The following is a 14,838-nucleotide window of genomic DNA, read 5'->3' as shown; positions in this document are numbered from 1 at the left end:
TCACCACACCCTCTCCAGCAGCTGTTATTTTTTGAGTTGTTGATAATTGCCATTCTGACTGGAGTTAGGTGGTATCTCAGTGTGCTTTTGATTTGCATCACCCTGATGATTAGTGAGGTTGAGCATTTATTCATGTGTTTGTTGACTGCTCAGATGTCTTCTTTTGTGAAGTGTCTGTTCATATTTTTTGCCCATTTTATAATGGGGTTGTATGTTTTCTTCTTTTTAGTACGTTTCAGTTCCTTGTAGATCCAGGATATTAAGCCTTTGTCAGACCTCGAGTTGGCAAATACTTTTTCCCAGTCTGTAGGCTGTCTCCCTGCTCTCTTGATGGTTTCGTTAGCTTTGCAGAAGCTTGTCAGTTTAATAAGGTCCCACTTGTCTATCTTCTCTCTTATGACCTGTGGGTTTCGGGTTTTGTTCAAGAATTGGATGCCAGTTCCAATTTCCATGAGGGTATTTCCTTTCTTTTCTAAGGTTCTTATGGTTTGAGGTTTTACATTTAGGTCTCTGATCCATTTGGAGTTAGCCTTTGTGCATGGGGATAGATAGGGGTCCTGTTTCAATCTTCTGCATGTAGTCAGCCAGTTTTCCCAGCACCATTTACTGAATAGGTTCTCCTCTCCCCAGTGGTAGGTGGTGGAGGCTTTGTCAAAGATGAGTTGGTTGAGAAATTGAGGTTTTGCTTCTGGAATCTCAATTCTATTCCATTGATCTATATGCCTATTCCTGTACCAATAGCAAGCTGTTTTGGTGATTGTAGCTTTATAGTAAAGTTTGAATACCAGCTTTATAGTATTGTGATACCAGCTGCTTTGTTTTTTTTGCTGAGGATTGTTCTGGCTATTCTTGGACATTTGTGTTTCTGTATGAATTCCTGTGTTGTTTTTTCTAGAGCTGAGAAGAACGTTGTTGGTAATTTAATGGGTGTTGCATTGAATTTACAGATTGCCTTAGGTAAGATGGACATCTTCACAATGTTGATTCTTCCAATCCATGAGTATGGGATATTTTTCCACTTGTTTGTGTCATCTTGGATTTCTTTGAGCAGTGTTTTGTAATTTTCATTGTAAAGGTCTTTCACGTCTCTGGTTAGGAAGATGCCAAGGTATTTCCTTTTTTTTTTGGCTATTGTGAATGGAATTGTGTTTTTTATTTGGGTTTCTGTTTGTTTATTATTGGTGTAGAGAAATACGATTGTCTTTTGTACATTTATTTTGTATACTGAGACTTTGCCAAAGTCCTTTATCAATGTAAGGAGGCTTTTGACAGATTCTCTTGAGTTTTCAAGGTACACAATCATATCATCTGCAAAGAGAGATAACTTGACTTCCTCTTTTCCTATTTGGATACCTCTGATTGCCTCCTCTTCTCTGATTGTTCGAACCAGGACTTCCAATACTATGTTGAACAGGAGGGGTGAGAGTGGGCATCCTTGTCTAGTTCCAGTTTTCAGGGGAATTGGTTCCAATTTTTATCCATTTAAGAGTATGCTGGCTGTGGGTTTCTCATATATGGCTTTTACTATTTTGAGGTATATTCCCCGTATGCCTAGATGTTCAAGAGTTTTTATCAAGAAGGAGTGCTGGATTTTATCAAAAGCTTTTTCTGCATCTAATGATATGATCATGTGGTTTTTGTTTTGACATCTGTTGATGTATTTAATTACATTTATGGTTTTACGAATGTTGAACCAGCCTTGCATCCAGGAATGAAGCCTACTTGGTCACGGTGGATGATTTTTGAGATGTATTGCTGAATCCGGTTTGCTAGGATCTTGTTGAGAATTTTAGCATCTATGTTCATCAAAGATATTGGCCTGTAGTTCTCTTTCTTTGTTGGATCTTTACCTGGCTTGGGTATCAATGTGATGTTGGCTTCGTAAAATGATTTGGGGAGAGTTCCGTCTTTTTCAATCACCTGGAATACCTTCAGTAGGACTGGTATCAGCTCCTCCTTAAATGTCTTGTAGAATTCTGCTGGAAAGCCATCTGGACCAGGGCTTTTTTTTGTAGGAAGTTTTCTTATTACGTAGTCGATTTCCTTGATTGTTATTCGTCTATTTAAGGTCTCAATTTCTTCTTGTTCCAACCTAGGTAGGTTGTGTGATGTCAGAAAGTCCTCCATTTCCTTAAGGTTTTCAAGTTTGTTTCCATACAAGTGTACATAGTAGTCTCTAATGATCTTTTGAATTTCTTCAGGGTCTGATGTGACTTCATCTTTTGTGTTTCTGATTGTGCTTATTTGGTTTTTTTCTTGTTTTTTCTTGGTCAGTCTAGCTAGGGGACCATCGATCTTGTTTATCCTTTCGAAGAACCAGCTTTTTGTTTCATTGATTTTTTGTATTATCTTTTAGTCTTCTATGTCCTGGATTTGGGCTTTTATTTTGGTGATCTGGATTCTTCTGCTGAAATTAGGGTTTTTGTGGTCTTGCTTTTCTAGCTTCTTTAGGTGGCTTGTTAGGTTGTGAATTTCTGTTCCTTCCATTTTCTTCATGTGTGTTTATAGGGATATAAATTCCCCTCTTACTACAGCTTTCAAGGCATCCTAGAGATTTTGGTAAGATGTTTCTTCATTTTCATTTGTTTCCAGTTATCTTTTGATCTCTGTTTTGATTTTGTCGTTGACCCAGGAGTTGTTTTGCATCGTGCTGTTTAGTGTCCATGTCTTTGTGGGTTTTGGGGGAACTTTGTTGGTGTCAATGTTTATTTTTATTCCACTGTGGTCCGAGAAGGTGCATGGTAGACTTTCGGTCCTTTTAAATTTGCTTATGCTTGATTTATGGCCGAGTATGTGGTCGATCTTAGAATAGTGTTGGTGATGAGTAGAATGTGTATTCTGTGGTCTTTGGATGGAGTGTTCTGTATGTATCAATTAAGTCCATTTGGTCCAAAGTCACATTGAGGTTCCGGATCTCCTTGCTGATTTTTTGTCCTGATGATCTGTCTAGGGTTGTGAGTGGGGTATTAAAGTCCCCAGTTACGATAGTGTTAGAGTCAATATCTTTCTTTAGTTTTCCACGAAGTTGCTTTATGAAAGTTGGCGCACCTATATTGGGTGCATATATGTTTAGGATAGATAGTTCTTGTTGATGGATTGAGCCTTTTATCATTATATAGTGGCCTTCTGTATCTTTTTTGATTTTTAATAGCTTGAAGGGTATTTTGTCTGAAATTAAGATCACTACTCCTCCTTTCTTTTGTATTCCGTTCATATGAAAGTTTGTTTCCCATCCTCTTACTTTGAGTCTGTAGGTCTCCTTTCTAGTGAGGTGAGTCTCTTGAAGGCAATAGATTGTTGCCTGATGATATTTTATCCATTTTGCCATTCTATGTCTTTTCAGTGGTGCATTTAGTCCGTTCACATTTAGGCTAATAATTGAAATGCAAGAGTTGATCCCTGTCATAAGGTTCTTACAGAGTTGTTCCTGTTTATTTGTTGTCTTTCTTTGGTTTTGGAGTTGGTTCATGTGTGTTTTTAATCTTTTGCCTGTACTCTTGTGAAGAATGCTGTTGTTCTTTTTTCTTTTTCTTCTGTATTCAGTACTTTCTTAAGTGTTTCTTGTAGAGGTGGTCTGGTGGCAGCGTAGGTTCTTAGGGATTGGATATCTGGAAAAGATTTCAATTCTTCCTCACTAATGAAGCTTAGTTTGGCTGGGTAGGTTATTCTTGGTTGAAATTGTTTCTCTTTTAGAACCTTGAAGATAGGGCTCCAGGGTCTCCTGGCCTGAAGGGTTTCTGTGGATAAATCTGCTGTTATTCTAATTGGTTTTCCCTGGTAGGTAGTCTGGCCTTTTTCTCTTGCTGCCTTTAGGATTTTTCCTTTTATAGCTACTTTGTTTAGGCGAATTATTATGTGTCTAGGAGTTGGTCTTCTCATTTGTTGACTTGCAGGGGTTCTCTGAATCTCTTGTGTTTGAATTTTTTCATCCTTAATGAGATGAGGGAAGTTTTCTTGAATGATTTCATGAAATGTTTGTTCCAGTGTGGCTTCTGTTTCTCTCTCTGCCTCAGGAGCCCAATTACTCTTAGGTTTGGTCTCTTGAAGTGATCATTCATCTCTTGCAGGTTTTGTTCTGTCTTTTTGAGCTTCTTTTCTATGCTTTTGACAGTTTGGGTTAGTTTTGTGTTTTGGTCTTCGAGCTCTGAGATTCCTTCTTCTGCTTGGCTGATTCTGCTTTCCATGCTTATTAGTCTGTTGTTCATATCCATCACAGTATTCTTTACTGCTGTCATTTCTGATATCAGCTCCTTCCTATTTTCCTCTTGTCTCTCCTCAATTTTTTAAATTCTCTCCATTAATGTCTTGATGTCTGGGTTTGTTGCATGTAACCAGTTATTCTGGGGGCTCTTCATTGTTTGTGTTCCAGAATCTGTTTTCTCAGTGTCTGATCTCCCAGGGGTCTGTGTGAGACCTATATTCTTCTTTTGATTTTTCTTCATTTGTGTGGTTTTTTTCCCCTCCCTACTTTTTTCTTCCCTCCACGTCACCGTCTTCTTTAATTCTGTTATTCAGGGGTAAAGGAATTGGTTTTACTTCTGTTTGTTCAATCTCCTATTCTTTATGTATGCCCTCTTACTTTGTTCAATTCTGGAGTTGCACTGTAGGTTGGAGGTGGTCCTTTTTGCGGTTTTGAGATTTACTTAAGGGGGGAGCTGTTATTCAAAATCTATCTGCAGGTCCTGGTATTCGCTGACAGGTGTGTGGATAATGTGGAACCCACTTCCCACTGCCCTGGAATCTGTCCATGCAGTGGGGCTGTAGGTTTACTCCCTGAAATAAAATGTGGTTAGCAGAGGGGAGAGAATGGAGCAGATAGTGGGTTGAAGAGGGGTGTGGAGAGATAGTGGAGTAAGGGGGGAAACAAACGCGTGTGCCAAAAAATAGAGAGAGAGGCCTATACTGAAACAGATAAAAATAATAGACCACAGCTACAGATGAACCTACTCTCATACAAAAAATAAAAAATAAAAATAAAACATAGTGATGCTAACATACAAGCTAACCAACCACCTTGTTAGTGTACTGTTCCTCTATACAAAGATATGGTTTCCAGAGAGAAGAAAAGAAAAGAAAAGGAAGAGGAAAAAAGAAAAAAGAGAACAATACAGTAGGAATAGGATTAAGTCATTAAACTAATAGAATCAATGAAGCACACTCTGAGACATTTCGTTTAAGTCCAGTGTCCTTTCAGGTCTGATTTCTAGTTTTCTTTTCAAGCTAGTAAATTAGTTTGCAGTTAGGGTCAGTTGCCCCTGGTCTACTGTGAAGGACAGTTCAGTCACCCTCTATTCCCCACTCTGGTCTATGTCTTTATCAAGCTTGTTTCTCCCATTTCGGTGTTGTTACCTTGAATCGCCAGCAGGTGGTGCTATCTCAGCTGCTCGTCCCAGAGGGGTTGGGGCTGGACAGGAACAAGATGGTTGCCTGCCTCAGGGCAGACAACAGGAGACTTAAGACGAGTGGGCAGGACGTCTCCGTCACAGGAGAGGTGGCAGCGATCCCAGCAGATCTTCTCTGCAGGGGCTTGAAGTGGATTGCCTCCGGCCCGGGTGGTGCAATGTGCTATGGCCATCACGGAGGCCGCTGCGGTGGTGGGGGGGGTGGCTGCGGTGGCAGCGGCGGCACCATTTGCACTGCAGTGACTGTCCAGTCCATTGCGATGCCCCAGCGGTGGCAACGGCCAAGCTCCGTGTGAAGAGCAGGTTGCAATGTTGGAGTCCACAGACCCCCCGGGGTGAGAGTCAGAGACCCACTGCAGATCTCCTTTGCAGAGGGTTTCACAGACCGGGTTGCCCTGTCGCCATCTTGCCGCTTCTCCCTATGCTATATTTTTTATTCATTATTTCTGATTAGCAAACATCCAATCTTCACAACAAACATTACATTTAAATATTATTGCCTAATTTGAGATAAGCACAATATGTCTGAGGAAAGTGAGCACCCTGTGCAAGGTCTGATTCTGTGGAAGTGGCATTCACATTTTTCTATAAACTGGTATCAAGCTACTGGCCAGTGCTCCTCATATCTGAGCCCTACTCTTGTTTCTACCTACATATTTGTGTCACACGCTGATGGAGATAAGCTGGTCCAGTTGGTCAATAGGGCTGTGTGTTACACTTAAATAATGCACAGTTCATCTTACCAACACAGCAACCCTCTAAGGACCTGTTATCAATGGGAGACTGTCACTCATATGGGTATTTTCAACAAATATTAGGATGAGAAAAAAGTCTAGAAACACTGCCTATCAAAAATTACTTATTCTTCAGATGCACCCTCTGCTCTCCACTGATGTGTTTTTGCTCATTTATTTTTCAGACAAAGCACTTGCATGGTGCGAGTACTAAGTAAATGTAGGAATATTATGAGTTTTATTATTGAGTGCCTGAAAATATGCCAGGCACCTTTCAGTGACCTTTACATAATTTATATCATTTAGTTCAGTGAAAACCCAGTGAAATGAACATTATCATCAATACCCCTTTTATAATGAGGAAATTGAGACCCAAAGATATTAAAATACTTTCTTAGATTCCAGCTACTATGAAATAAAGGGAGTGGGATTTTAACCAGTGCCCTTTCCATTCCATAATCATGAGTTATTACAATGATTACTGCTTCTCATCTTATGCCTCTCTGGAGACTCTGGGGCTCGAAGTTTCCTCTGTGTCCATGGCCATCTCCATTTCTTGATTGCATCTGATATTAGAGCAATAACAGTGTCTGCTGAGGATAATGGAGCCCTATCAGTTCCTCTTTTAAATATTTTTTTCTATTAACAAATTATGAAATACACATTTATCTTTTCAGCCTTTTTCTAGATCTAACTAAAAAGGTATAACCTAGAACAAAGTTTAAAGAAATGTAACCCATTAATGTAATGTGACACCTTCCCACTAGATTTTGCTCGTTGTTATTATCAATCAAAACATATTGCCAGGTTTTTTCAGTATATCCATTCTCTCTATAAGTATATATTCAGAAGTAAATTAATATATAATTTTCCATGGCTTCTAAATTGCCTCTCTAAATTTAAGCCTTCCAAATAATTGCATGTGAAAGCTTGCTTATATCATTCCATAACTCCATTAAATAGCTTAAAATTAGCTCATTGTCATGATTTTTCCAGCTAGGATATTTTGTGATCTTGTGTCCTGAACTCTTTTAACTCCAATAAAGCTTCTTGGTAATTCCTTTACCAGGTAGAGTAGAAAAGGCTCTTCATACTAACTCTTATTATTCAAATGAACTAAAAAGAATACAGTCTAATGCACTATTTTATCCCCCCAACTGGATGCTCTGTGTCCCACACCCTTCAGACTCCTCTTCCTTTCTAATAAGTGATTAGCAGTGCTACTTTTCTTTGGTAAAATTAAAGTTATACAAGGCTCCCCCAGATCTGCTTTTAACAGCAAACACTTAAAAGAGATTGTTTTTAATAATTTCTTCTGAGTAATTTTACAATTTGAAAATAATTAAAGAACAAAAAGTCAGAAGGTCTCAGAGAAAATGAATTTGCTATTAGGCATCATGATAAACTGTGTAATCCACAAATATTACAAGAATTTTTAGATTTTGAGCCATCAAACTAAACACCTACTGTCATGTTTTACATAGATTCTGGCTAGCAGTGGAGGACCTGAAGAAAAGGCCTATTAAAGAAGTACCCTCGCGAGTTCAGGAAATATGGCAAGAATTTCTGGCTCCAGGAGCCCCCAGTGCCATTAACTTGGATTCTAAGAGTTATGACAAAACTACACAGAATGTGAAGGAACCTGGACGATACACCTTTGAAGATGCTCAGGTGAGAACACGGTGACCTCACATCACAAGCATGATACTGAGAAGTTGACAGTGAAGATACTTTAGTTTTATTTTTATTATAATTGCCAGCTGCTTCTAACATTTTCAGTGTAGGCAACTATGTAAAATGACTGAGCCAAGAATGAACAAAGGCTCTTTAAAGTGAAGTTTTTTAAAGCCTAGAAATGTTTTCTAACTTTAAATATTTCTTATATGAGAATTTTATGTAGAGGTATATTTGAAATATTTGAAAATTTTTACCTCATTTTATAAACGGTTTGTCCCTCAATATGTGAGCAAATGTTATCTAATGATGACTTAATCTCAGTAATGCATTTAAAATCTTTATGATGTCTTCAATATGGAAATTCTAAGATTAACATTCCTAAGTTACTATTTATTACAAATTGTCAAAACAGTATTGGCTTAAAATTATGTCAAATGCAAACCAGTTTTGTCTCTGGTGAAAAAAATGAAATAGTAGATTAGACGTTTATTAATTTTTCAAGTAAATTTTTTAGCCTCTGGAAAGTAAAAAAAGAAAACTGGTTTTAACTTGCTAAGATAAAATTAGAATTTTTTTTTTCTCAAACTGGACCTTCTCAGAAATGATTTGAATTTCTGCTTTCTCTCAAAAAATATTGGTGTTCAAAGAGAAAAATAAACGTGTAATGTGGATATAGTGTTTCCTAATGATGTGTTGAAGTTGGCTTTTAAATCAGAACATGCATACTTCATGATTTCTTAAAATTTTTTAGAGAAGAATATTATCTCTAAAAAATCTTGTTTTGTAATAAAAATATTACAAAAATGAACTATTGAAGATAAAAATGAGATACACAATATTCTTTCTTATTTCCACTCTTTAGAAAATGTGTTTCTCCTTGGCTTTGGTTTAAAGAAATGAGTGATTGTGTAGAAAACTAACACAGGTTTAAGAGCTAACCAGACACCCATCCCCCCTGGTTCAGCCATGGTCTCCTATGTAGAAATAATTGCATTCTACAGAGACACATGACAGGGAGCGAGATTAAAAATTGCACCCCTACTGCTCACTTCTCTGTTGATTTTTCTTTCTTTCAGTTCAAGATAAAATGTCAAGCATTTTACTAGAATTAACAATATGTAAAAAGTTTGGAATGACCTTCCAGATGGCATTCCAAAGAACATTGCCTTATCTGTGTCATTTAAAAATATTCTTCCTTAACAGGGTCCTCAATCAATTAAAAATATATATATTTTCTGTAGAAAACATTATCACCTGACTGTTGTTTTTTGCTTTTGTTTGTTTCAATTAAGCTCAGATATTTAACTCCACGTGTTATAGTTTTTTAAAGGTCCTACATTCATGGATATAACAATAGAAATTCCTTGCCACAGTTTGAGAAAGAGATACAATGTAGTGGTTAAGAAAGCAGTTTCTGGAGCTCAACTGTCTGGGTTCTGATTTGAGCTCTGCTCTGTGACCTCTTTCAAGTACCTCACTTCTCTATGACTGTTTCTTCATGTGTAATATGAAGAATCACCAACCATATTGGGGTTTTATGAGAATTAAATTAACTAACATAGGCAACTATTTAAAAGAGTACCCGGCATATACTCAAGTATATTTAAGCAATTACTTCTATGTACACCCCATACTCTGCTAAATATTTATTCTTCCTCTAATCCTTACAACACTATTTTATAAGTTAAAGAATTAAGAATCAGAGAGATGAATGAATTGGTCTAAACTCCAAAGCCAGACATTGTTCCACTTTTCAAACAAATTCTGATAAAGGTCCAAACTTAGTCTTATTCCGGATGATTACTCAATCTTGACTTCTCATCATCCACTTTTGGCTGGAGGTAATTTTAAGTGATAGCAGATTTATTTATATGCTTAAAAGACCTATATCAATCAACAACTTGATTTGAAATTATTTTATGACATTCTGTTTCCAAATTCCATTTTTTAATGACTAGCTGTGACCTACCACCTCAGTACTTCCCAAACCAATTTAAACATTGATCCATGAATATGATAATGAATTGGAAGACCTAAATGTCCTGTAAACATAAAGTATTTGCATCGACTTTACTATTTTTAACTACTACCAGATTATTGAACCACATGTAATATCATTATCATAGTATCTTACTTTTCCCAAGAAATAATAAAGAAGCATCTCAATCATTATTTCTTTTTAGGAGCACATTTACAAACTGATGAAAAGCGATTCATACCCACGTTTTATAAGATCCAGTGCCTATCAGGAACTTCTACAGGCAAAGAAAAAGGTATTGGGTTTTTGTGACTTTTTTTGAGCTAGTTGTCAGTTATAGTTATTTGGAGTAATTACCTCTGCTGAGCCCAGAGTATCGGATAAATGGTAAGTGAACATACTCCAAGACCCTTCCCCAAACCTTTGCATTTTATAAGGGCCATTTAAGTTGTTTTTGTTTGTTTATTGCTTATTGTATTATTTTTGTTTGTTTGTTTCTGCAGATGTCCATGCTTTACAAAGTTTATTAGAAGCTGCTTTCATGTTTTATGTTAGTCTTCTGTATGCCTACTTTAAGAAAATCAAGAACTCCACTAAAGAAAAAAAGGAACAATGTCATTAAGACAAAAGCTTGAAGAGAGTTTTCCTTGTATAGTAAGCTAGAATGTATATTTTGTATTGCAGACTCATAACTAAAAATAGACATAACTATTTCGATGATAACTGCCAAAACGGAGGAATGTTTGCTTCTGAATATTTTCATTTGGCACCTGTCCTGAATCACTTAGTATCCTTACGATGTTAATTTTACACACCTAAAATGATAGCCACACATGTGGAGCATTGTAGTAGACTCATTATTCAATTAATGTTTATAATCAAAGTCTCACTGTTCGTAAATTCTTTTGTAATCAATGTAACAGGGGAGAGAAAATCTAGACATAAACATTAACATCATTAATTAATTTTAAATGTTGAAATAGTCCATAGATTCTTGAAATTCTGAGATTAAGTTATAGTTTTGTGTAATTCATGATCATCATTTATTCTAATGGGATTTTTGAAAGTCCGTTGCCTGTAGAAATTGCTAGAATAACTAGAAATGGCAACTCTGTAGTAATACTACCCAATACAGCAGCCTATAGCCACAGGGGCTGTTTAAATTTTAATTTTAATGAATTAAAGTTGCATAAAATTCTAGCTAGATTTCAAGTGCTCAATGACTTGAACATTAGCAGTAGCTAGCAGCTTCTATACTTGACAGTATATAATGAAATTTCCATCCTTTCAGAAAGTTCTGTTAGATAGCAATGCACTATAGAATTAACGATGTTATAAACAGAAATTTAGCCCTGCTAGAAAATTATGAGAAAATTCTGAGGCTATGCCACTAGGTTTTTAAATATTTAGACTTTGCAAACAGCAGTAGGAAAGCTTCACATATCAACTTCATTTCAGCTTAATTTGATTTTGCTTGAAGTCACACCATTTTGTTTGTACGAGAACAGTTTTTGTTGTTAGCACTAATGAAAACAGGGCCATGTCCTGTGACAAGATGCCTTCCTTGGAAGCTCTCCCACCTTCGTGGGCCCTGTGATTTAGAACATGATTTGGTGTTGCATCATTTCATCATCCTGTCTTTTTCTGCTCTATTTTCCTTGCTTTCTTTCTTTCTTCTTTTTTTTTTGTAATGTTCCCTTATTTCCCTTCACCCCACCCCACCCCACACATGTAAGTCTGGAAACTCAATGGATCGCAGAACATCTTTTGAGAAATTTGCACAGAATGTGGTAAGTTTTATTTTTTGAGGAATTACAAATAATTAAATCAATGAAATTTTCCCAATTTTCCTATTTTTAGCCCCATTGCCCACCTTCCATTCTTTGATGTAATAGCGAAAATGTTGTTTTTTAACAACATTTGTAAAATTTAAAACTTCATGTTTCCTTCTTATCCTTCTGCCCCATTCCTTTCTAGAGTAGAAGAAGATGCTATACATGAACCGCTACATGTATAGAACTCAGGTTTGAAATAAGTGTTTATTATGATATATAAAATGAAGAAATAACAATTATTCTTTATATTTTTATTTTTATTCCACTTGTCCCTTTCTTGGTTAAAGATAGTGCATGTATTTCTATGCTCTTTCCCTAGTTCATCCTTAGGTTTAAAAGATTAAGAACAAGGGTTCTCTGCTTTCTACTCCTGCAGGGAGAAAGTGATCTATTGATCAGCTTAAAGTCAAAGACTTGATATGAATGGTGCTCAGTGACAAAATATGCCCCACCAAAAGCCCACTAGCATGCCTCTCTTATTCTTTATTTTTCAGGAAAGTGTTGAAAACTGTTTGCATAAATCATATGGAAAACCAACAGTTTTCCTACCAGTGTTTTCTTAGTATCTGCCATGTGTTTTGATGATATATATTTGTTTGTGGGATTCTTTTTTTTTTTTTCCTTCTTTTTTTTGTATTGTGCCAGTGCCTTTGGAACTTTCTGACATTGTGAAAGCTCAAACTAAAGCCTTCAACACATTTATTTTTATAGGGCAGAAACATCCCTATTTTCCCATGCCATAAAAACTGTACACCAACACTGAGGGCCAGCACTAACCTGTTATGAAAAGAGGTAGAAAAATCTTGGTTTATACTCAAGTTTGTCTGCATTGTCTGTTGAGTTGTGTGGTTAGCTCCATGCTGCTGTGTGTGTATGTATGTTGTGGCTTTTGCTGTGATGGCCAGTTAAGTGGAGTTATGTGTGTTGAAATGTAAGCAAACTGGATTCAACAAAGATATGGTTTTTGTTTTCAGTTTCCTTCAAGGATCCTTGTGGTGGGGAATGTGAATTAGTTTTACTTTTGAATGACCATTGTGACTGTACACAGAGTATTTGAAAGACTTTCAATGGTGATATGTACTTTGAACATTCAGTGAGACTGTATGAATTAAAGGGATGGAGAATGAAGGATACCAGGAATTAATTACATAACAAACTTTACAAAATTTTGGCTGACACTAGTAGAATCTCTGTCCTTTAACATAGAATTTTCTTAAACATGCCTCATAAAATCACCATGAGGTGATAAATACAATGTCAAAGAAATTCCCCAAGATTTTTTGGATAAAATGGCTGTCAGATACTGTAAGGTACTCTGTGTATTGTTCAAAAATTGTTTCAAATTCATTATTTTCTAACATGATGCAGACAGAATATTGTTCTTGAGATTGGAATGGACATTTCTATGATGTAGTTAAAAATAGTAATGCAACCTGAGGAAGATGGAAAATGAAGCCAAATGGCTGTCTTTCCTCCAAAACCATCCCCAAGTCTAATCCACTTGTCCAGCTTTTAAAATAGCACCACAATGTCACACACTGTACATTTTAAGAAAAAATAAATAGGAAATAAGAGGAAGAGAAGATTGATCATCCACATCTCCTATCAAAATTCATACATGTGCCACCTATAATCCAAACATTGTGCAATGTCTTGGGACCACATAGAAGATATAGATCTTGATTGCAAAAGTACCTAATGGTATAAGCAAAATATTAGAATGTATAAGGGAAAGATAAACTCTTCCTACTCTTTGTTAGGGTGAAGAGGGAGGGCCCACATATAATCTGAGAACTCCCAGAAAAAGTGACATATAACTGGATACATAGGATTTCACTAGGCCAAGAAGGGCAATTACCCTCTTAAGGAAAATTTTTTTTAAAGCTGGAATTACTGAAGGAAAAGAAGTTGAGTAACATTCTCACACATACACAAACACAAATATACACACACATACACATATACTATAGTAGTAACTTTCAGACACAATGGTTTAGTGTTATTTACCATCCAGAAAAATAAAATGTAATCGTTTCACTGAATACTTTGTTTTGGTATTACTCTGAATAAATAAGGTAAGGAAATTAGAAAGGGTCTCTGAATTTACACTTTATTCAGTGTTTCTCTATATTATCATAACTTTAAGGGTCAGCAGTTATATCAGGTATCCTAAGAATTTACATACTAAATTTTGTGGGACTCTGTTATAGGATCAACAAAATAATTTTAACATAAAGAATGAGTGATTTTATTGTAATCAGATAGACTTAATCAAAATGGAGTTTACACAAAAATCTTGAAGTAATCCTGTGTGCAGGCTGCTCTAGTAGATACAGAGAATTTACAAGGTTGATGGTATCCAAGAAAGAAATAGAATAGGGAAAATAGGTAAACAAGTAAGTAGACTATGAAAGGAACTAGGGAAAATAAGATAGTAACAACTCACATTCAATACCTGCCATGTACCAGGTTCTGCACTGAGCATTTCATAACATTATCTAATTTAATTTAATCCATATGCTGACCCTGTGAAGTAGGTATTATTATACCCTTTTTTTAAAGACCCATTCTGTGAGTAAGAAATCAGAAGGGTCAGAGGAGGTACACAATTTGTCCAGTATTACATAGTTAGTGAAAGAGCTGACACTGTTCCAAAATATGTTTTGTTCCCCAATTCTATTTTCACAGATTCATCCTTCTTCATTTTCTTCCAACTGATTTTTTTTCTTGCCACCTGATGATACCTTCCTCTCCAGTCTGAGTTCATATCCAGTTCATGCCTGTTTATTTATTTAGTTAGTACATGTTCCAGCCTAACATTTTTATAACCTAGGTTGTAAAAATGTCATCACAGGTTTTGTTTCACCCCAGAGTCAAAAATGTTTCATTAACCAACTTTTTCCAACCCCAATGGAACGTCCATTAGTTACTCAGACTAATAAACTCTTGCTGGTGCTTTAGAGAGGCATTATAATTAATATGTAAGGATCACACTGTATTTTCAATCTTCCAGGGACATCCTTTCCTTTTTGTTTTCTTTTGTTGTTATTGTTGTCGTTTACATGCACAACAATCCTGGGAGGTAATCAGGCAGGTATTAACTCTTTTTGACAAATGAAAAAATGAAGGAATAGGGTGGTAAGGTCACTTCACCAATATCACTCAGTTGAGTGTTAGAGTACTGCTAAGCAAAATATTATTTTACTTTCAAT

At 36.2% G+C, this 14,838-nt stretch overlaps 1 protein-coding gene across 2 annotated transcripts in view; it reads left to right on the top strand.

Annotated features, from left to right (window-relative positions):
• Positions 1-14,838, top strand: part of LOC103260654 (regulator of G-protein signaling 7) — an 81,553-nt gene that overhangs the window by 51,256 nt on the left and 15,459 nt on the right. Inside the window, exons 9-11 of one of the 2 annotated variants that reach the window (XM_008058304.2) lie at positions 7,621-7,807; positions 9,997-10,086; positions 12,338-12,418. In XM_008058304.2, coding sequence (XP_008056495.1) covers positions 7,621-7,807; positions 9,997-10,086; positions 12,338-12,412 — 352 coding nt within the window. In that variant the 3' untranslated portion in view covers positions 12,413-12,418. The remainder of the gene's footprint in view (positions 1-7,620; positions 7,808-9,996; positions 10,087-12,337; positions 12,419-14,838) is intronic. The other variant, XM_008058305.2, reaches the window with a different exon arrangement.

This window comes from Carlito syrichta, unplaced genomic scaffold (genome assembly GCF_000164805.1).
Source record: "Carlito syrichta isolate Samal-C Ts95f unplaced genomic scaffold, Tarsius_syrichta-2.0.1 Scaffold303287, whole genome shotgun sequence".
Classification (NCBI taxonomy): domain Eukaryota; kingdom Metazoa; phylum Chordata; class Mammalia; order Primates; family Tarsiidae; genus Carlito; species Carlito syrichta.
This window is presented reverse-complemented; position numbering and strand designations above follow the sequence as displayed.